At 46.6% G+C, this 20,988-nt stretch overlaps 1 protein-coding gene across 49 annotated transcripts in view; it reads right to left on the bottom strand.

Moving 5' to 3' along the window:
* Positions 1-20,988, bottom strand: part of DST (dystonin) — a 488,220-nt gene that overhangs the window by 58,452 nt on the left and 408,780 nt on the right. For 48 of the 49 annotated variants that reach the window (XM_084967821.1, XM_021098569.2, XM_084967788.1 and 45 more), the window contains 8 exons: positions 18,802-18,961; positions 18,273-18,599; positions 17,238-17,322; positions 15,799-16,040; positions 13,981-14,187; positions 3,275-3,394; positions 2,991-3,098; positions 874-1,092 (listed from right to left, as the gene is read on the bottom strand). In XM_084967821.1, coding sequence (XP_084823947.1) covers positions 874-1,092; positions 2,991-3,098; positions 3,275-3,394; positions 13,981-14,187; positions 15,799-16,040; positions 17,238-17,322; positions 18,273-18,599; positions 18,802-18,961 — 1,468 coding nt within the window. The remainder of the gene's footprint in view (positions 1-873; positions 1,093-2,990; positions 3,099-3,274; positions 3,395-13,980; positions 14,188-15,798; positions 16,041-17,237; positions 17,323-18,272; positions 18,600-18,801; positions 18,962-20,988) is intronic. The other variant, XM_084967820.1, reaches the window with a different exon arrangement.

Genomic DNA, 20,988 nt, shown 5'->3' with positions numbered 1-20,988 from the left:
GGGTATATCATGTATAGATCTGGGGAAGCAAGGAAGTTCGTGAGACCATAAATAACAAGAATCCCAGACTTTTTTCTGACAGCCTTTTGCTCAAACCCTTGCAAAATCTTAAGCTACATTAACTTTTAGGTGACAGCAGAAATGAGGGCTTCGTGATGCCGTTGTGTATGTTTAAAACATGATATATTTGTAGATGTAAACACACTCTCTAGTTTACTCATGCCAATTTATAGGAACAGAGAACTTCAAAAGATTTCCATGTACATAAAGCACACACACACACAAACACACACACAAAGAGGAGGGGGACAGGTCTCTCTGCTGTCTTGAAACTTCAGCCCTTTTTCCTTTTCATAGAGTTAGATTTCACGATAATGCCATTTTGACATATTGGTTATCTCAAACATTTTTCTCCGCACTCAATGGCCTTGTCTGTAATGCTGCTTCTATATATTTCTATCCCTGGCGTATGTTCTAAATGGCTCGAACCACTATATACAGAAAGTATACAGCTTAGCCAGATTTGTGTGAATTGAAAGCCATTCAACATGCTCCCCTGGAAGTACTTCAAAAGCTTATCTTACTGTCATTTCAAAGTGAGGATTTTATGTCTGCTCATTTATCCTGCATACAACTAGGCAAAAGCCGTGTCAGTGATGACACACACGGGGTGGCCTGCCCACGTGCGTCCTCCCAGGGCACACTGGGTAAAAGGGCCCCAACTCCGAGGCAAACCCACTGTGCACACCGGAGCTCGGTGCTGCAGAAGGGGCCCGGTCCTGGACGGCGCCTGTATCACAACCACCACAAATACTGCACAGATCGAGCTTCTTTTTCACAGGGTCTCCCAATCCTCTCTGGCCCCGAGCTTACCCGGTGCTCCTCCTGCTGCTGCCTCAGGGTTTCATACTCGAGGGCGGGGGCAGGAAGCTGGGAGATGGTTTGCTGTGTGTCCATCAGCCAAGGCCACAGTTCCTCATAGGTTTCCCAGAACTGGTTCACCAGGGACTGTGCCCGCTCTAACTGCAGGTACCTCTCTGAGTTCATCTGGCAGATGGCATCATAGTTCTTCAATACCTTGTCCAGCTTTTTCTAGAAAATCAGACGATAAGATGAGTTTAACGGGTCAGGCGGCCAGGTAGCACATATGGTAGAGAAAGCTTTGTCTAGCACTATGCACAGGCTCAGGGCAAGCCGTCATCCACAAATGAAGAAAGCAACAGAGGCTACTTAGATGTTAACTGCTGCTATGGATAAAAATTCCTTTTAAATTAAAGAAGGGCCCTCCAATGCTGCATATGGCAGGAACACCCGCCTTTTAAAGGCTGAATGATATTCCATGGTATGCTAATGTTGCACCCTTACTACAACTTAAAAAAATGTCCTACACATGTGTAGAAAATAACAAAAACATAGAAAACAAAAGTGCAACAACTGGAGAGCAGGCTAATAAATGATGATGTATTCATGCAATGGATTTCTAGGTAGTCATCAAAAATCATGGGATATAATGACAGAGAGAACATCTCAAAAAATTAGGTGACGAAACTCCCCAAATAAATAAATAAACAGCCCATTTTTATAAATGAGACACTGAGCTCTCCAAATATAATAGGGAAAATTCTCCAGCCATTCTTCCAGGAGCTTCTCTGTGAGAAAATGGTTTCACGCAGATCTAGCAACATTTCTATCCTTTCTGTTGAAATATAAGGACTTTCTCTCACAAAAGAAATTCTAAGAGGAACTGCTAGTCAGAAAAATTAACTGCACAGATTAGATGCAAAATAGAACATTGCGGGAGTTCCTATTGCGGCTCAGTGGTAACGAATCCAACAAGTATCCATGAGGACATGGGTTTGATCCCTGGCTTTGCTCAGGGAGTTAAGGATCCCGTTCTGTCTTGAGCTGTGGTGGTGGTCACAAATGCAGCTCAGATCTGGCGTTGCGTGGCACCCATAGCTCCAATTCGACTCCTGGCCTGGGAACTTCCATACGCCTAACACTCCCCCCGCCCCCGCAAAAAAAGTAGAATATTGCGTTATCCACTGATTTTTATGGGGTGCTCACAATGACCTCGATCATGGTGTAAATTCACTTCATAATCTAAGAGCAAAAGATGAAGCACAATAATCCAGTAAACCAGAGAATAACAGAGATTATTTCATGATCATCTGTATTTTTCATATCAGAATCTCTGCAAAAATAATGAAGGTAAGACCGAATTCTAAAGAGGGGCCACTGTAGATTATCTAAATAAACGAGAAAGTCTCAATACACAGTGGGCATTCTGTTATTTTGCCTATGGTATAGCTTAAAAGCAGTGCACTCTCTTTTAAATGTGACCTTGGGCACAGAGATGTGTATGTATATTTATGCTCCTGGGCTGTTTTCCTGCCAGAAGCATTAATACGCATTAATTTCTTTAGGCTGCTCAGATGTCTAAATATGAACTAAACATTTTTATTGGGGCCAGTTTTCCATCAATTTAAAGGATCGTTAAAACTACATAAACTGAATGTCTCCTCAATGATTCCACTCATTTTTTTTTTCCTGTACGGATTACTGTAACTTTACACCAAACAGATTTCTGTTAGAGAGAACCACATATTTTGGGTTTTGTTTCAGCTCAAGAGGCCCCAGTGTTCCTGAAGCCCATAAACAAGAGTTGACACACAGAATAACAATTTACGCTGATAAGAATGGCGATAACAGAGGACATTAATTGAATGCTTAATGGGTCCTGGTGACTCAAGGGCTCAAACCTTAATAGCTCTTCTGTCCATTAGAAAAGATTAGCCCAGGATGGGTCCCTTAAGGAATATTTTTTTCCCCCACAGCTATTCTATCGATGTGAAAAATGCCTTCTTTAAAACTCTAGTTGAAACTGTTCAAACGGCAGCTGTAGAAAAGCGCTTTTCTGGGAGTGAAAGCCCCACCCATGCTGTTGGTTCGAGCCTCACACCAGCCACGTACGCAAAGACCCTACCTACCTTCATGGCCTGCTTTTCCTCTTCGCTGCACGTGCTCATGAGCTGATGTCCCGAATTAACCAGCTCATCAATAAGGTCCTTGTGTCGTAAGATCTCCATGGTGAATGTCTGCATTTACCAAAACAATAAAGATTCTTTAAAAAAGAGAGCATATGACCAAAGGGAAAATAGGCAAAGCAGGAGAAACGACCTAGCTGGGGTTCTCGCAAACACGATCATGCAAGCGCTTTTTCCAGCTGTGGAGCAAACGCGGTTGGTGCAACTGGAAATGTGTGTGTCTTCACCTTTTGAACCTGCAGCTGAGCAGAGGTCTGGTCTTGCTCAAGCCTGATGTCACCCAGAGACGCCAATTTCTCCTCTGTTTCAGTAATCCAGGATAACTCCGCATCGGCTGCTTGGTCAAACTAAACAAAAGATAAATAATCAGGTCCGTGAGTTCTCGTAACTGGTGCCAGAGAAATACCTACCTACAGTTCTTTTAAAGAGCCTCACGGCACAAGTGGGAAATCTGAGCTTGTCTCTTCACAGCAACCTGAGACAATTCATGATCATGATGGGTGGTATAAAGAAAAAAGAACTTTCCAGAGAGAAATTAAACACAACCTCTTAAAACATGCTGAATCTGGGAGTTTCCCTGCATAGCAGCGGGTTAAGGATCTGGTGTTGCCACTGCAGCGGCTCAGGTTGCTTCATGATGTGCATTCCATCCCAGGCCCAGGAACTTCACGAGCCAGGGGCCAAAACAAACAAACAAAAGACCCCAGAACAAAACCAAAAAACGTGCTGGAGTTCCCGTCGTGGCGCAGTGGTTAACGAATCCAACTAGGAACTATGAGGTTGCGGGTTCAGTCCCTGCCCTTGCTCAGTGGGTTAACGATCCGGCGTTGCCGTGAGCTGTGGTGTAGGTTGCAGACGCGGCTCGGATCCCGCGTTGCTGTGGCTCTGGCATAGGCCGGTGGCTACAGCTCCGATTCAACCCCAAGCCTGGGAACCTCCATATGCCGTGGGAGCGGCCCAAGAAATAGCAACAACAACAACAACAACAACAAAAAAAAAACATGCTGAATCCATACCACAGTGTTAATGATTTGAGGATAGCTAACTGTTGCCTTCTCCTTGGTGGCAGTAAGGATTTTCTCCCCAGAATACCACCCAAAGCGCCCAGCTACAAAAGTCATTAGCTTTCAATCATTTCACCTTTTTAAAATTTTGTGTTTGTTTATTTTTTTATGGCTGCACCCACAGCACATGGAAATTCCCAGGCCAGGGATTGAATCCGAGCTGCAGCTGTGGCAACACAGGATCCTTCACCCACTGTGCCAGGCCAAGGAATAACCCTGTACCAGGGACCCGAGCCCCCATAGTCAGGTTCCTAACCCACTGTGCCACAGCGGGAACTCCCAATCATTTCATCTTTCATTTTAACCTGTATGATATGCAGGTAGCATTCTGCTATCAAAGCACACAATTCCTAGCAAAAAGATTTAAAGATCCCCATTTATTTATACTGTGTGTGTATATAGAAAACCTGTATAAAGTTTCTATGTATATTGGGCACATCCCCGAATGTCTCAGGTATGATTTTTCCAGAACTCATTTAATAACGGCAGAAAGACATTTTCAAGAACATTTTTAAATATTTTAAGAGACTGTCTTTTCTTGCTCATAACAGCAATTCATGGTAGAGTGTTACAAAGTACAGAAAAATATACAGAAGAAAATTAAAACTTGGAGCGAATGCTGTTGGTATTTTAGTGGATTTTCTTCCAGGGGCTGAGACAGACTTATGAAGGTCTGGGATAATACTACATAAACAGTTTCATATCCTGCTTTTTCATTTATCATGAACATCTCCCATGTCTTAGAAGTGTGATTTTTTAAAAAATAACACCATTGTATTCTCACATACCTGGATATTCTCATTTAGGCTCTCTGCATTTCTTTTTTTTTTTTTTGCTATTATATAAACAACCCTGTAATGACTACCCTTGTATGTAAATCTCTGTTGGCATCTCTGATTCGGTCCTTAGGGGAGATTTGACCGCCAGGTCAAGAGCATGAAGACCATCAACACTGGGCACCCGGTCAGCCTCCTGCCTGCCAGTTATCACAAACGAGTCAAGCCGACAGGCGACACCACAGCAGCCACCACCCACGGTAATCAACGATGCCTCAGTGGGAAGACTTTAGGGGGAGGGGACACGGTGAAGTTCAAGTTCAGAACTGTGAGAACCAATCACGTTTCAAGGGCACCTGGAGATCCAGATTGGGGTCCGGGGTAACTAGGTGAGGGGAGAGAAGAGGGGGGGCAAGAAACCAAACTGGAAAATCATTCATACATTGGATCCCAATGCAACAGCCCTTCGACTCCCAGCCCGACGGGGTGACGGACTTTCCCCTTTCTCATGGGCACACCCCAGGGCCCCGGGCCTTATCCTGTAACACAGGCCAGGAGCCTCTGGGAGGAGAGGGGAGACGGCTGAGCTGCTGTGGGCCTGGGCCCGGGGAACAGCACGGGGGGGGCAAGTGCCCTGGACTAGATGCTGGAGAAACTGGCTACTCAGAGGCGAAGGCAAAGCCTCTCTCTAGTCAGAGAGCAGGAAATTGGCAGTCTCAAAAGACGGAGAATTTTAGACAATAACTGCTCTCCTCGCCCCTCCTGAGCCCGACACCCCTGCCAGGATGACATCATCAAAGGCCATGCAAGCTGGAACTCTCACGCCCACGGGTGATCACAAGGCTCTGCCTGGGGTGGGGGGAGCCCAGGGGAACCCCGCCCAGGACTTCCACCCCCTCCCCCCACAGAAGTAACGGGCTGGCCCTCCTGCTCGTCAGGGTGGCATCAGGGAAGACCTGAGGACAGCTGGGGTTCCCGCACCACTCAGGCATCAGGTGGCTGGGATGCCCACTCCATCCTGCAGGAGTGAGGGGCGCCACTCTCAGGCATCACACGGCATTGCTGGGGTCTGGGCTTCTGTCCCTGCCACTGCCTCTGCTAGAGTGGCATCAGGGACAGCCAGCTGATCAGAAAGCTCAGTTAAGACCTGGAGCCCAGCGTAACTCATCGCATTCAGGAGGGTTGTCAGCAGAGGCTGATACCTGGATGATCTCAAATTAACCTGGATTAACCTGCTCCATGCCCAACCTCAGACACAGCTGAAACCAATGGGAATGAGAGCTTCCACAACCAAATATGAAGTCCCAGCTAAGACACAGAACACACCGAGAGGAACCCAATGGAAATTTCAGAACTTAAACATATAACCACTGAGGGGATGCTGCTGAGCTGCAGCACGTTGAGGAACTGGCTTGTCTCTGAGGAGGCGTGGGTTTGGTCTCCGGCCCGTGCAGTGGGTTAATGGATCTGGCGTTGCTGCAGCTGTAGCGTGGGTCATAGCTGTGGCTCTGATTTGATCCCTGGCCCAGGAACTTCCACAGGCTATGGGTGCAGCCATAAAAAAATGTGTGTGTGTGTGTGTGTGTGTGTGTGTGTGTGTATCTACTGATATAAAAGCTCAGTGGATGAGACCAAGAAGGAGGACAGAGGAAAGAATCAGTGACGTAGGAGACAGAAGGACAGAAATCAAATTGCCTGACCCGAATAATAGAAAATAGATTAAAAAAAAAAAAAAAAAAAAAAAAAAGACCAGCGCCTCAGAGCCCGAGGAACTATAATAAAAGCTCGAAGTCACCGAGTTCCAGGAGAGGAGAAAGTGGCTGCAGCTGAAAAGTACTTAAACATTCTTGAAATAATAAAATTAGAGACACGGTTGGTTTCTCGGAACTGAGGAGGAGGCAGAGGCAGAGGCAGAAGGGGATGGACGTGGCTGGTGAAGAACAGCCAGAGGAGTACCTGGGATGGAAAGGTTCTGTCTCACTGGGTGGGTGTCCGTTTCCGGCTCCTGACTTAGTACCGTAATTACAACCTAATAGCGCAAATGGCTACACCTGGGGAGGTGGGCATGGTACGACGGGACCTCTGTATTAATACAGCGGCGTGTGAGTCTACAATCATACTGCAGATCATAAAATAATCTACAATTGCCTTAGAACAAGTAATTTAATAACACAGCTCTGTGTGGGTAACCTCTCATCCGTAAGCTGTGTTGGCATTTTCTACAAAGGTGCCCTTCAGACAGCATGTACTGGTTTCCACTGAGCCAGGCTGCGACCTGGGACAGGGACCCTTTCCTGCAGTGAACAGACAGCTCCTAGAGCAACAAAATACAAAGAAGCTAAGGGACTAAAAATAACTGCGTGCGGGCAGAGTTAAGGCAAATTATGGGCAACAATCTACAAAAAGACTAAAAAACCAACTGCCACTTCTGAAGAACAGAGAGCAAAAGTAGATGCTATGCATGCCCCCTGCCCATAGCACCAAAGTACCCACCCCTCCCCTCCCTCATGTCAGGGAACCTGCTACTTGTTTCTGATACTTGTTTTTGTGTCCATTCAACACCGCCCCCTACTCCGTCCCCCTGCAGCAGGGGGCCCAAGAAAGCCAAAAGCCTTGCCTGAATTTCTCATCTGGCCTCTTTATTGATTTCTATTGATTAAGGAACGCAGGTTGGTAACAGTATTCCCACAAGCAGAGTCTGGCTGTCCTCTCATTTACATGGGGTATAATTAATTTTTAAAATAATCTTTGTCAAGCTTATTGGTGGAGTTTCCTTAACGATCAGGGCACACCCTGTCAGCATGGCCTGGCACAAACAATAGCACCGATTAAGTCACTGGTATGGTTCCAATCTCACTACTAAAAAATAACAAGTTACAGAAGTGAAAAATTCTTAATACTATTACTGAATTTGTATTAAGTTTTTTAAACATATCACGAAATGACTTGCTTTTACCAAGTAACGAGTGAGTAAATACTGAAGCTCTTTGCAAGTCAATTGATTTCAATCAACAATTGAGACAGAAAAAAAAATTTTGGATCATCACCTAAACTATGGGCCCAGAAATATAACAGGCGTTAAAATAATGCTTTTACATTTACCTTTAGAAACCAATGGCATTAGCGTATCAAAGGGAAGATGTGGTTTAAAAGACCTTTACCTAACAATCTCCAGAGGCGCTACCCAAATAAAACTGAGTATCAACAGCATCTAATGGAACATAATGCAGAGCCAGGCTGTTCTGAAGCTCCCCCAGTATGTGGGCAGCAGTCACACTGTCACGTGTGCTAACTGGACACTTGTCCCACGGGCTCTGCCCAAGCATCACACTCAGAGGATCCTGACAGGTGAAGGGACCCCAGACAGAGATGCAGAGCTGCAGTACCATCGTAGGGGTGGTACTTCTAAGCTGACTGCACATTCACTCACACAAGCAGGAGTACTTGTTTTTCCTGTGCTTCCCCTAACAGCTTGTTTTTTTGAACCCGCCTCGCTGTCTGCACGTAGCGGTGTTCATGCATGTTCAGCTCACTAATTCAGTACTTTTGATGTTATGGGGACAAGTCAGGACAAGACAGACTCCAGAGGAATCGCAATAAAACCACTTGTGAAATTCTACCTTCATCTGGTACCATAACTGTTAGGACATGACTTTGTTTCAAATGCAACTACTCATGAGCGATTGCTGACCAATGTGAAAAAGAGAAAAAAATATCTTTTTCTGGTCAAATCACACAGCAGCTTCCGATGCAGGAAAAGAAACGGTCCTGGAGGGCAAGAGGCAGTCTCCTCTGCCCGCATCCTTCGCTTTCACGCCACACATGATGAACACCAGGGTTTGGCTCCACTGAGGCTGATGCACTCAGCACAAAACTGAGAAAAAACAGCCCAGGTCTTACTACCTGAGGGCAAATGCTGCAAGACGGCAGAATCACACTGAACAGGAGAGATTTGCTTTTCCTCTTCCTGGTCCCTGAAAAAATAAAATGATGCCCCCACGCCTCTTGTTTGCGTTCAGGCTATTTTTTGGTATTTATAGGACAGTCCTAATAAAGAAAGTCAGGCTATTAGTTAATATTAGTGTAATATTAAGTCTCCCTCTCTTAAAAAAAAAAAAAAAAAGCATCCAAGGAAAATGTATGACAGTACCATGCAAGTTGACAAAATGGAAAGCTGAAACTCAAACACTGCTTCTTTAACCAAGGCAAATATTTGCTTGCTGAAAGAAAACAGGACTTCAAGCAGAAATTTCCCTTCTGTCTTTTGACATTTTTTTATTAAATCAGAAAATATTTATTGTCCAAGAATGAAAGGAAGGCCCCCGGGTCTATATTAAGCGATTTACAGTCAAGCGAGGTGGTTTATTTAGGCCCGTGACTCTTTCAAGAGACTACTGACGGGCCATTCAAAACAGCCTACTTTACAGGTGAGTGACACGACACAGCAACCTTACGGCCCCAAATTTGAATAAATTTGCTCACTGTTCATACACAGCGAAAAGTGACTTCCAGTGAACTGTAATGGCAGCATCCCGTAAGTGCATTCTAGTCTAGCGGGCTATCACTCACGGCGGCTCACCAACCCCAGCTACTGTAATTCCTAGTGTAGTTGAGCTAGTGTTTCAGAAATTCCCTCCGAGTTGGTGAAAGGCATTTTCATTGGCTTACCTCCAAATGTTTCTGAAAAACGTTCGCTACAACACTAAGGGCCAACAGCCTCCTGAACACACAGGTTCTGACTGCAGAACATGAAGGAGTATCTCCTTTTGTCCTGACAGCAACGTGTAACGGGGGCATCACCACTAATTCCACCTACAGCCGAGGCAGAGCGGGCTGAACAGACTCCCCCAGAGGTACCAGCCGGGGCTCAGAGCTGCCCTGTCAGGTGGCCTGCGCCTGTACAGAGCGGGGCTCAAGAGGGCACAGTCCTGTGATTTCACTGAAACTGGCTCAACTACCACCATAGTCAGTAAGTGGTAGGTTTGAACTTTGTAAACGTTTCTCCAATCTCTGCAAACGGCTTTTGTCCTTATCTAGAAAGTTCCTCGAGTAGAAGTAGAGGTTTAAGAGAGACGAGTGATTAATCTCAAGAACAGACTCTTACTCCCTTCCCCTGGCAAGGATCTTATCTTTCTTTTCATTCGCATTTCCTTCCATTTTCCCATATTATTCATAACACAGCCCATGTTTTCCCACCCCAACGCCTGGAGGGGGGTCTTCTAAGCAAATCTCACTTCCCTTGGGGGGGAGGGTTCCTTCTCTTTTGCTACAAGAAATAAACAGGTGTTATTTTTCTCCAAGGCTGGTTCCTAATGACCCCATGAGCTGCTTATTTTAATTGCACCCAGGTACCTTTATAGTGGGGAGTTATTATGGCCCAATAAATATGGCTTACCAGGCAATGTGAACTGCCAGAGGGTGCCTGGAATGTCCAGACCCAGTGACACACACGTTGGCACCTTCTGATAACTGTACATTTACAAGGCACAAGGACAGCAAAATGCTTGTGGGTTTAGACAAACCCCGTGATCTGAATTCAGGCTGTTAAGTCGATACATCGCTTAAGCAAAAGCATCTTTTCCCCTTTCCAGTGGCTCGTGTGGTTCAACTTGCGATTAGTGAAAGAAAGCAACAGAGCTGTGTTACTTTGGGTAGGTTTAATGGGCAAAAATTCCTACGGTTTCTAACCCAGATAATGGCAGGAGGTGTGAGGAGGGGGCAGCTGTTTTGCTTTGTTTTATACACTCACCACTGCTATTTACCAAGCTGTCTTATCCCACTCAGATTTTTCCTAAAAGTTATGAAGAGGCCCAATTACTCTATTAAAAAAAAAAAAACAACCTTCTTCAGACTATCAATGCCTGCAAATCTAGAGTCAGACTGATCAACTGGTCACATGGGTGCACACAGTCCTTACATATTAGCTTATAACAGAGGCTGTTCCCCTATTTCCAGAACATTCCTAAAGGTCAATGTACATAAGGCTCATGGCCCTATGACCTCAAAATTCAACGACACATCTTTCCAAAACGGTGGCACAATACAGAATTAACAGGAAAAAAATCTAACCACGCGTCGGAAGTTTTCTGAAAACTAAACGTACGCCAGGCAGTGACAAAGTACATGCCAATCAGGGGGCATCTGTGTGCCCTTCCCTCCTCTTCTCCACGTCTGCCTGACATCTTCCCCTGGTGTCTGGAAGCCACAACGCCCTGTGACGGTGGCCAGATTTTTCACAATGTCCCTACGCAGCTGCTGAATTCCAAGGTGCAGGTGACCACATTATCAAGGAGGTAGGTCTGTACACAAGCTCAAGGTCAAGACACTGAAGCATCTAAGAGAAATCCACTTAGAAAACAACCCAGTCAGTTATTTCAAATCTAGTTTACTACATCTAGTCAGATTATTCAGGAACAACACAGGAAATCCAGAAATTTAAAAAATGACCAAGCTGCAGGAGTTCCCAGGGGCCTAGAGGTTAAGAAGCCCGTGTTGTCACTGCTGTGCGGCAGGTTCGATCCCTGGCCTGGGAACATCCATGGGCGGCAAGTGTGGCCAAAAAAATCCCCAAAGCAACACAAAATAAAAAACGAGGTGTGACTCTTGTTGGAGGGATGGCTCTGGAAGGGGCACCCTTAATAAAACAAGCTCGATGGCACAGTCTAAGAAGATGGTCTGTGGTCAGACGATGTCCATGGTTCGGATGGAGGAGAAAGGGAACCGCAGGTGATCCGCTTACGCAACATAAATAGTGCGAAATATGTGTCCAACATCCAAGTCTAAAAATTGTTTTCTGCATCATTCTTTTTGTAGTTTACACATGTATTACAGTTGGATAAACAGAAAACAAACACTTTAGCATCAAACTGTACTCTGGGCCTAATGCCAAACCTCTATCAGTGGGCAAAGTTATAATTTCATTAGCCATCTATGAGCTCTCTATAAACTTGGAAATCATGCGTTTAGAAACAATTCTAAGTGCAAAACAAAACCTCTACCAACCCAGAAAGACAGGTACTGATTTATTCTTAAACGTGTCTCGAGAGAGCGTTTTCACCATTCTCTGAGCACGCACGCCCACGTCTCCCAGGCCTATGGCTGGAAATATACTCATAAGCCCACTGGGCGGCAATGAGGGCCCCTCGCCTCAGATTATTGAAGGAGGTGAGAAAAAACTGGGCCACCCCTTAGGAGTTCTCCCCTCTACCCAAGAGGCCCTAGAGTGGGGTGGAATGAGATCTGGAGTAAGTTCTAGTTACACCTCCACCATGCACTGGCTGTGGGACCCCAGGCAAGACCCTCCACTGACCTCACACTGCTCATAAGCCCCAAATGGGCACCTCGACCTGACCAGGAGGAGTTTCTCTTCCTTTTTCCCTTTTCTTTAACTGGCTTAAGGGCATCTTGGTCTTCTTTATTACTGGAGGGATTTCACTGAACAGACTTGCAGGCATTTCAAAGGGATGCCCATCTGAGTACAGAATAAATACCTATGAACAACCCGGGGGATGTTAATTAATACATCGATGGCACCCACATTAGCTGCATGACCTCTTGGCAGTGACCTGCTTGTACCACATGCTCCCTCTCCCACACGAAGGCTTGAGGGACACAGACCACAGTGCTGACACATTCTTTCTTCCAGGAGTTTTCTTGTATTCATTCTTTCACAAAGTCCACGTTTCCAGTAAGAAATGTTTTGATCAAGGAAAAACCCCATTAATTGTAAATTCCCTGCAGGATCTGTTTGGGGTTCCAAAAAACACATATCGACCTGGTTACTTTTTCTAAGCTGGGGAAACATTGGCCAAGCCTTGAAAGAACCGGGCCGCAGTTAATGACCCCATTGGCGCGCAGCCCGTCACCTGGCCTTATTACATCTTCCCTCGCTGAACCAGCCAACCACAGTCAGCTTCTCCAGAAAACCCAACTCCCAAGAGGACAGGCAATCTGTCTAGCTACTGAGAGCAGTCTTCAGGGCCAACACTGAAAGGCCGAAATGAATTTTGGTGAAAGAAATTCAAGAGTTTTCAAAAAGGTGCATAAATGTCACAAATAAACACGCTTATTTTCCTAGGATAACAGGGGTACACATCCCTCCCAACATGGAAAACAGAGCCTTGCGGAGGCCCTGCCTGCGTGTGAATACCTGCCCCCATCCGTGCAAAAACATCCTGCTGCTATCGTGGTGTGAATCCAGAGCACAGCGCTGCAAGCAGTGAGGGGTGTGCCTTCCAACGAGGTGAGTGAGACTTTTAGGGCAACCTTAGCGGATGAATTTTCAATGGCACCCCCTGCCTACTTGATCAGTGTTTGAGGCTTGTGGCTTGGATGAGTAAAGGCTGAATCACCCACCATCCTGAGCTCTGCTCTGCGGTACCTGGCAAAGCTACACCGAACCCGTCAGAGAAAGTCTGCAAGGAGACGCTGACGACTTCATCAAAGTATTCAGAGATTCAATACGAGTTCATCAAAACCTGTCCTATAAGCCACGTACATACACCACAGGCTCTGACGGAGCCGGGGCTGGGGGCTGGAGCCTGTTATACTCCCTGGAACTAGAAACTCTGTACCAGCTGCAGATGGGCCCAGAAACTATCATTCCCCCTGTCAGTCATCTTCAGATACACACACACACACACAAACGACATTGCCAATACAAGTGGTGCCTTTTCAGAAAGCTTTCAACCTTTCTCTGCCATGTATGCCAACCATCGGTCAATACGGACTTAGATGATAACTTGACCTATGCACTCAGATTGGACTTAGGGCGGGAAATTAACACGCACAGCACGCACACGAGTAGACAGAGGCATGGTATCTGGACAGAGGTGAGTGGGGCTGGTCCTGGCGCTGACCTGGCGAGGACGAGGCTGGGAGGCAGGTGGCAGACGGCCATCAACAAGGTCCAGGTGAGCCCTGCCCGGCACTCAGGGGTCCAAGGACCTGGCTACATTCTGCTCGCATCCCTGTTTGCATTTTGGAAGCATTCCCCATGCACGGGAACAGCATGCCCAGACACCTCTGTTGAGGCCGAGGCTCTGGGAGCAAGTGGTGGACACGAGCTGCCCGGACGCCCGCACACGTGCCTACCTGCTGGGCCCGCAGGACGGCCGCGTCCATCTCCTCCACCCTCTGCGTGATGGTGTCGCTCACTAAGCGGAAGCGCTCGTTGTCCTCGGCCACCATTTTTTCAAGCCCTTCCCTCGCTCTCCAGGGCACCAGCTCCAGCAGCGCGGCACTCACTTCGTTGAGGGAATCCAGCAGGGCCCTGCTGCTCTTAGCTTCCTTCTTCAGCTCCTGAATCAGAAGGAGGAAGACGCCAGCCTGCAGTGATGCCCATGAGTTTGAACAGGCTTCCCCGCCCCACGACTGTACTGGGGCTAAAGGCCTTCCCAGGCCGATGTGACGTGCTGGTCCCCTTAGATTTGGCTACACTCTATAAACCCTTGCGATCTAAAGCTGTTGTGCAAAAGGAAAATGTGCCCTGAGAGGTTCAAAAGAGCCATCATTCCTTTGTCAACATGGCAAGATTTTCTCTCGGAAATGTAATCTAAATGTTTAAAAACTGGAGTTCGTGTTGTGGCGTAACGGGATGGGTGATGTCTCTGCAGCACCAGGACACAGGTTCAATGCCTGGCCCGGCAGGCACAGTGGGGTAAAGGATCTGGTGTTGCTGCAGCAGTATAGGTCACAACTGTGGTTCAGGAACTCCATACGTTGCAGGGTGGTCAAAAAAGAAAAAAAAATTGGGAACCCAAACAAGCAAGTTAACATGGATTATTCTCAGTTTGCTGGTCACCTCTAAGTCATCCGGTGCCAGAAAAGTAAAGGGGTAACGTCCCAGCCGGAATCAAGGGGCCCTCAGGATAAGGACACGCTGGCTTTAAGCATCCTGGCTGAGTCATTCCCAGCTCACTGAGTCTGACATCGCTGACCTCGCCACCCACGTGTGACCAGGGGCGATCAGAACAGAGGCTTCCTTCTCTGAGAACTCTGAGAAGAAGGATGATCAGCAGGGAGAACTCCACTTCTGCAATATAATTAGAAAAGCCACCCCATGCTATGCATCTGTCTCATAAAGATCTCACTCTTCTAACCAAACGACGGGTGTTACTGACACAATGATCATTTTCCCTTTTTTTTTTTTTTTTTTTTCACCATCACTCTGTTTCTGGTATGATAAACCATACTCCCCCACCATAAAATTCTAGAAATGTGGAGTTCCCATTGTGGCTCAGCAGGTTCAGAACCTGACCAGTATCCATGAGGATGAGGGTTCCCATCCCTGGCCTTGCTCAGTGGGTTAAGGATCACGAGTTGCTGTGAGCTGTGGTGTAGGCTGGCAGCTGCAGCTTTGGTTCAACCCCTAGCCTGGGAACTCCATATGCTGCAGATATGGCCATAAAAAAATAAAAAATAAAAAAGATTCTAGGGAGTTCCCATCGTGGCTCAGTGGTTAATGAATCTGACTAGGAACCATGAGGTTGCGGGTTCCATCCCTGGCCTTGCTCAGTGGGTTAAGGATCCAGTGTTGCCGTGAGCTGTGGTGTAGGTTGCAGACTCGACTTGGATCCCACGTTGCTGTGGCTGTGGCTGTGGCGTAGGCCGGTGGCTGCAGCTCTGATTACACCCCTAGCCTGGGAACCTCCATATACCGCAGATATGGCCCAAGAAATGGCAAAAAAAAAAAAAAAAAAAAAAAAAGATTCTAGAAACAACTCAGAATACACTGTTTTCATCTCTGGGCCCCTGAAAGTTTCAACAGGGGATCCATGACCGGTTTCTGTTGGGTCCTCACCCACTGGGGCACCCTGCTGCATATCAGTAACGACAAACCTCATTTCGTCCCTGTGTTAAGACCCCCTGAGAGATGACAAGCAGCTCCAAGGAGCGGGAGTTGGAACGTACTTTTTGCCTCGCGTGTGCTTGACCGGCCGCGTCCCCTTTCAGGACCTGCGTTTCGTACGAGAGCATCTCGCTCTCCACGGCGTCCAGCCAGGTGCACAGCTCCTCGTGTGTGGTGTGCAGTCGCCGTGCGAGCTGCAGGGCCTGCTCCAGGGTCTCGGCCACGTCCGTGCTCAGTTTAGTGATATCCTTGTACCTGGCTTTAATGGCTTCCAATTTATCTTGAATTATTAAAACTTCATCACCTACAATTTCAAAGGCATGTTAGATCTTATGAAAGGGGGGAAAGAAAAAAGGGTTTATTTCCTCGATTAGGTTGCAGTGATGAGATATTCAGGGGGAGAGGCGGTGAGGAGACATTTTTTTCTAAAGAGGTTCTGACCCAAGAGAAGCCCTTTCCTGGGTGTGACTCTTTCTCAGGTGTTCTGGCAAATGTAAATGAGCTCTGAAAATGCAAATATAAACCACACAAAGGGCTACAGTGTCTTCTGTGATGAGGAACGCATCCCCTTTGCATCCATCTGCATGGTGCTTCCCATTTGCAGGCATGGGGGTTAAAAACCACCGGGGTTCAGACACTGACTTTGGTGGCTTATGACCCTGCACAAGAGACCCGATCTCTCTGTGCCCAGGCAACTCACCACGGCAGGAGGAGAAAAAAAGAACCTACTATCACAAGGCTGTGATAGAAATTCAGTGCATACTGGCCTAGGGTTTAGAACAGTGCCTGGCGGGTGTCTGCACATGCACATGTGTAATCTCAGTATCTGCGGTGCTAAAGATAATAAACTCACCTGCCCTCTTCTAGCAGACCCTTCTCTGCCTCTACTTACTTTGAAGACACAGACAGAAACTGTGTCTTGAGCTTCAGACCCACAGCGCCAGGCTCTGGAGATTCCATTGTGTTCCTCCAGTCCATAATGAATGGCACTTGCCCCCACCACACATATTTGTAGAAGGACTTTCCAATGGCCCAAGGAATTACCCAAACAAGTCAGTATCTCTTTTCTTTGTGGGTTCAAGCAAGGAGAAAGAGAGCCTGGGTGTGGTCACTCTGTGTATCTCTGAATGCTGTCTCTCTCAAAATTAAAAAAAAAAAAAAAAATCATCCACAACCTACATGCTCACCTAGAACCACTGCCTTCCGTAAGGGGGAAACTAATTTCTCTCCGCCGTGGGATCCTCTGTCTCCTGTGCCACGGCACTGGGTGGTATGAGTAATATATAAAACGTCCCTTAGGAACTCAGTGAGATCATGGGAAAAAAAGTGAGATCATACCCCCAAACCCCCTAGATCGGCCTTCAAAGCATGCTCCAGAGGAAGAGGCTTGGAGTGGCCCCAAAATTATACAGTGTTTTCTGTTTCCCCCCCAGCTCTAAAACATTCTGACAGCAATGCAAAATGCTCACCGCAGGATTATTTGATTTCAAAGAAATCTCACCTGTTGTCTGTTTAAGTAGTTCTAAACCATTGAGTAAGGCCTGATCTACATTTTGTTTTCTGAGTAGGATGTCCTCTTGTAGAACCTAAAACACAGGTACCATTTTTAATGTGGGGAAAAAACTTTAAATAAGCATCAGCATCACTGGTTGATGTTAAGAGAACTGCAACAAGGCTTCACTGATGTGAGTCAACACCTCACATCCGTTCTCATGTTTACCCTCCTTTTTTTACCATTGGTCTCATGTCCCTTGTTCATCGGTTATAACTCACTCCTCTCTTCCCCCAAAAATGGGCCACACAGAGATGCTGGGGTACTGGTTAATTATGGGCCTTTGTATACGACAGCGAAATAATAAGATGAAAAGTGAAAAACCCAGCTACTGGATAAATTCAATCTCTTCTTACATGTGACTTCATTAAAAGCACACCCTACTATATATAAAATAGGTAAATAACAAGGACCTACTGTACAGCACAGGGGACACTACTCGGTATTTTGTAATAACCGTATGGGGAAAAGAATCTGAAAAAGAATGGCTATGTGTGGAGTTCCAACTGTGGCTCAGTGGATTAAGAATCTGACTAGTATTCGTGAGGATGCAGGTTTGATCCCTGGCCTTGCTCAGTGGGTTAAGGACCTGGTGTTGCTGTGAGCTGTGCTGTAGGTCGCAGACGTGGCTCGGATCCTGTGTTGCTGTGGCTGCAGTGCAGGCTGGCAGCGGCAGCTCCAATTCAACCCCTAGCCTGGAAACTTCTATATGCCATGGGTGCGGCCCTAAAAAGACCCCCCCCCCAAAAAAAAGAATGGATATGGATATGGAATCACTGTGCTGTTCACTTGAAACTAACACAACATTGTAAGTCAACTACACTGCAATTTAAAAAAAAGTTAATTGTACACTCAGGCAAAGCCTTTTTTTGAGTACAGAAATTCACCAAAATCATAATGAACATAAACCAATACAGAAATGAGGAGGATGGAGAAAATAATGACAACTGAAATGAAAAAGTAAAATAAAATACATCAAAATACCCGCAGTTCAGCCTGCTGTGTCCACAGCCCCTCCAGGCTGAAGTCCTGGACCGAGAGCCTACTCAGCTTGCCGTGAACTTCACTCAGCCAATTCATCAGCTCCACTTCATCTTCCCCAAAAATCTTAGCATTGCACAGGGCCTGCTGGAGGAGCTCGGACCTGCTGTGGCTTTTCTCTTGGATCTCAATGTACCAGACTTGAGAGGAGTCTAATTGACTCTGCACCACATCTCTGTCCTCCCTGGAGCTCAAAACCTTTAAGGACTGGCCAACGCTAACGGCCTGGTGTAAATGTTTACTGTGATGGATGATCTCATCTTCTAAGGCCTAAGCAAAGTTAAAAAAGAAAAAAAGGAAACACAAAGAGAATGGACAAATAAAAATGAAAACATAAATGGAACAAAAAGATGGCACGTGCGATGGGTCTAAAGGCGCGATGATGCCTGAGACAAAGGCACCTAACGCCAACGTGTGAAACCGCCCCGGGACCGGAGACCCAAAGCTCAGACCCACAGTGACGGGACCTTACTTTGTGCTGTGCGATCTGCTCCTCCAGTTTGGACGCCTGGGTTCCGATGGGCTCGCAGTTCGCCAGCCTCTTTTCGACGGTTGTCAGCCACTCGTTCAGTGGCTCAAGGGTTTCATGGAATTGCTGGGCAACCACGGAGATGCCTTCCAACTGGCGGTTCCTGCAAGTGCCAAGAGGAAGGTCACAGAGGCGGGGGCGGGGGGGAGGCATGGGAGACCATCCACAGAGACCCATGCCCCTGCCTTGCCCTCTGAGCAGCTGTTGTGGGAAACGTCTCAGGCTAAAATGAACACCTCTCACACTGAAAGGACACCTTACAATAGTTCTCCTGTGATATAAAATGAAAGCTGAACCACAGACCAACCTCTAGTGCCTGAGTCTTACGAGAGTCTTAAATAACCTGATTATAGTTCTTACGATAATAGCAGATATAATAATGGTAAGGTTATAATAAAAAGAAAGCAGCAATCATAATGCTGAAAATAGGTAATATTTACTGAACACAGGGTCAGGCTGTATACATTCGTTAACTTCAGTCAGGATACCAGTTACTGAGATGGCTTTAATCAAATGGTCAAAATTAGATTCAAATGCTGAAGACTAACTATAGCGGCCCCCACAGTGGAATTAATACTGACTCCTCCTTTCAAAAGTACAGTGTCAGGTCTATTTCCCCAAAGCAACACTGAATATATTTTTTGGCTGTACCCCTGGCCCACAGAAGTTCCCGGGCCAGGGATCAAACCTGCGCCACAGGGGTGACAACACTGGATCCTTAACCCACTATATCACCAGGGAACTCCAACAGTTAATGTTTTATGGACTAAAATACTGCAAAAGAGGAGAAATATCCCTCAGACTTTGACCTGTATTGTAGTTTGAAATACTTTTAGAAAACTCATTGTTTTCTCTGCTAAAAGGTACTATGTACGGTAAAACCTACTTCCACTGCCCTGGTTTTCATCTAGGCCACGTGACTGTGCGGGGGGTGTGCACAGGCCACCTGATCCAGCATCCAACCCGGTCAATCATTTCTGCTGTGACCAAGAGCCACTGTCTTCCCCTGCTGTCATGTTCCCTCCTAGGAAAGTGCATGATTCCAGACATGAGCTTCCTATGGGGACAAAGGGACTTTTGGAAAACTGGCCCATGCTGCATACAAGTTCTGTGTCTTCGTATCACAAACCACACATGCACAGATTTTAAAAAACTTTGGGTTGAAGCACATCTGATCTTTAAAAAATGAGTAACATTACTGTGTTCCTTTTGACTTCTGGATTATCACTATTTATGACTCTTTTTTCCTAAATTCTCATATCCCAACATCTAGAATCAGGAGAAATGACTACTCTGCGACCAGGTTTAACGGACTGTGATTTAAACTGGGAGGGACTCTATTAACCGTGTGTGAATCATAATATGACCGTCCTCTCTCGCTCTCCACTTAACTTGCTGTGAGGAAGGCTTAGGAAAAGGAGGCTAAACATTTACTCTTTCATTTTAAAAAAAGCACTGAGAGGAGTTCCCTGGTGGCTCAGGGAGTTAGGAATGGGTACTGTCACCGTTGTGGCTTGGGGTTAGGATCCAAGGCCAGGAACTTCCGCATCCCATGGACGCAGCCGAAGTGCTGAGAGTCTCTCCCATGGGGGTTAGGGTGGGGATCACACAGAAGGAAAAAGCTCCCGACACATTAAAGGACGATGTGGGGAGTTCCCACTGTGACGCAACGGGATCGACAGCATCTTGGGAGCAACAGGACCCAGGTTCGATCCCTGGCTGGGAAGAGTGGGTTAAGGATCCGGCGTGGCTGCAGATGCAGTGTAGGTCTCGACTTTGGCTCGGATCCGATCCCCGGCCTGGGAACTCCATATGCTGCAGGGTGGCCAAAAATGAAAACAAAAAAAGGACATGAAACTTCCAGCCGCCTTGGGAGCAACTGTCCTAGAAGAGTCATCTCTTCTACTCCAAATTCAAAATTAGATGAACCTTCTCTGTACCATCTTGGTTCCAAAGAAGGTAGGACTGAATGGAAATGCTCGCTCTGTCCAGGGGTCTATACAACAGTCTACACTAGGATGTAACTACAATCTGAACCTGGTCAAAGTGGTGCCCACTAAGAAGGTGAAGGAACGTAATGAAGCGTGGTGCGGCCATGCTCCGGTGCCCTGGCTTTGCCAAGGTCACGGT

Source organism: Sus scrofa, chromosome 7 (assembly GCF_054392235.1).
Source record: "Sus scrofa isolate SSC_HxYL_T2T_F1_AM1 chromosome 7, Sscrofa_HxYL_maternal_Yorkshire_Landrace_v2.0, whole genome shotgun sequence".
Classification (NCBI taxonomy): domain Eukaryota; kingdom Metazoa; phylum Chordata; class Mammalia; order Artiodactyla; family Suidae; genus Sus; species Sus scrofa.
This window is presented reverse-complemented; position numbering and strand designations above follow the sequence as displayed.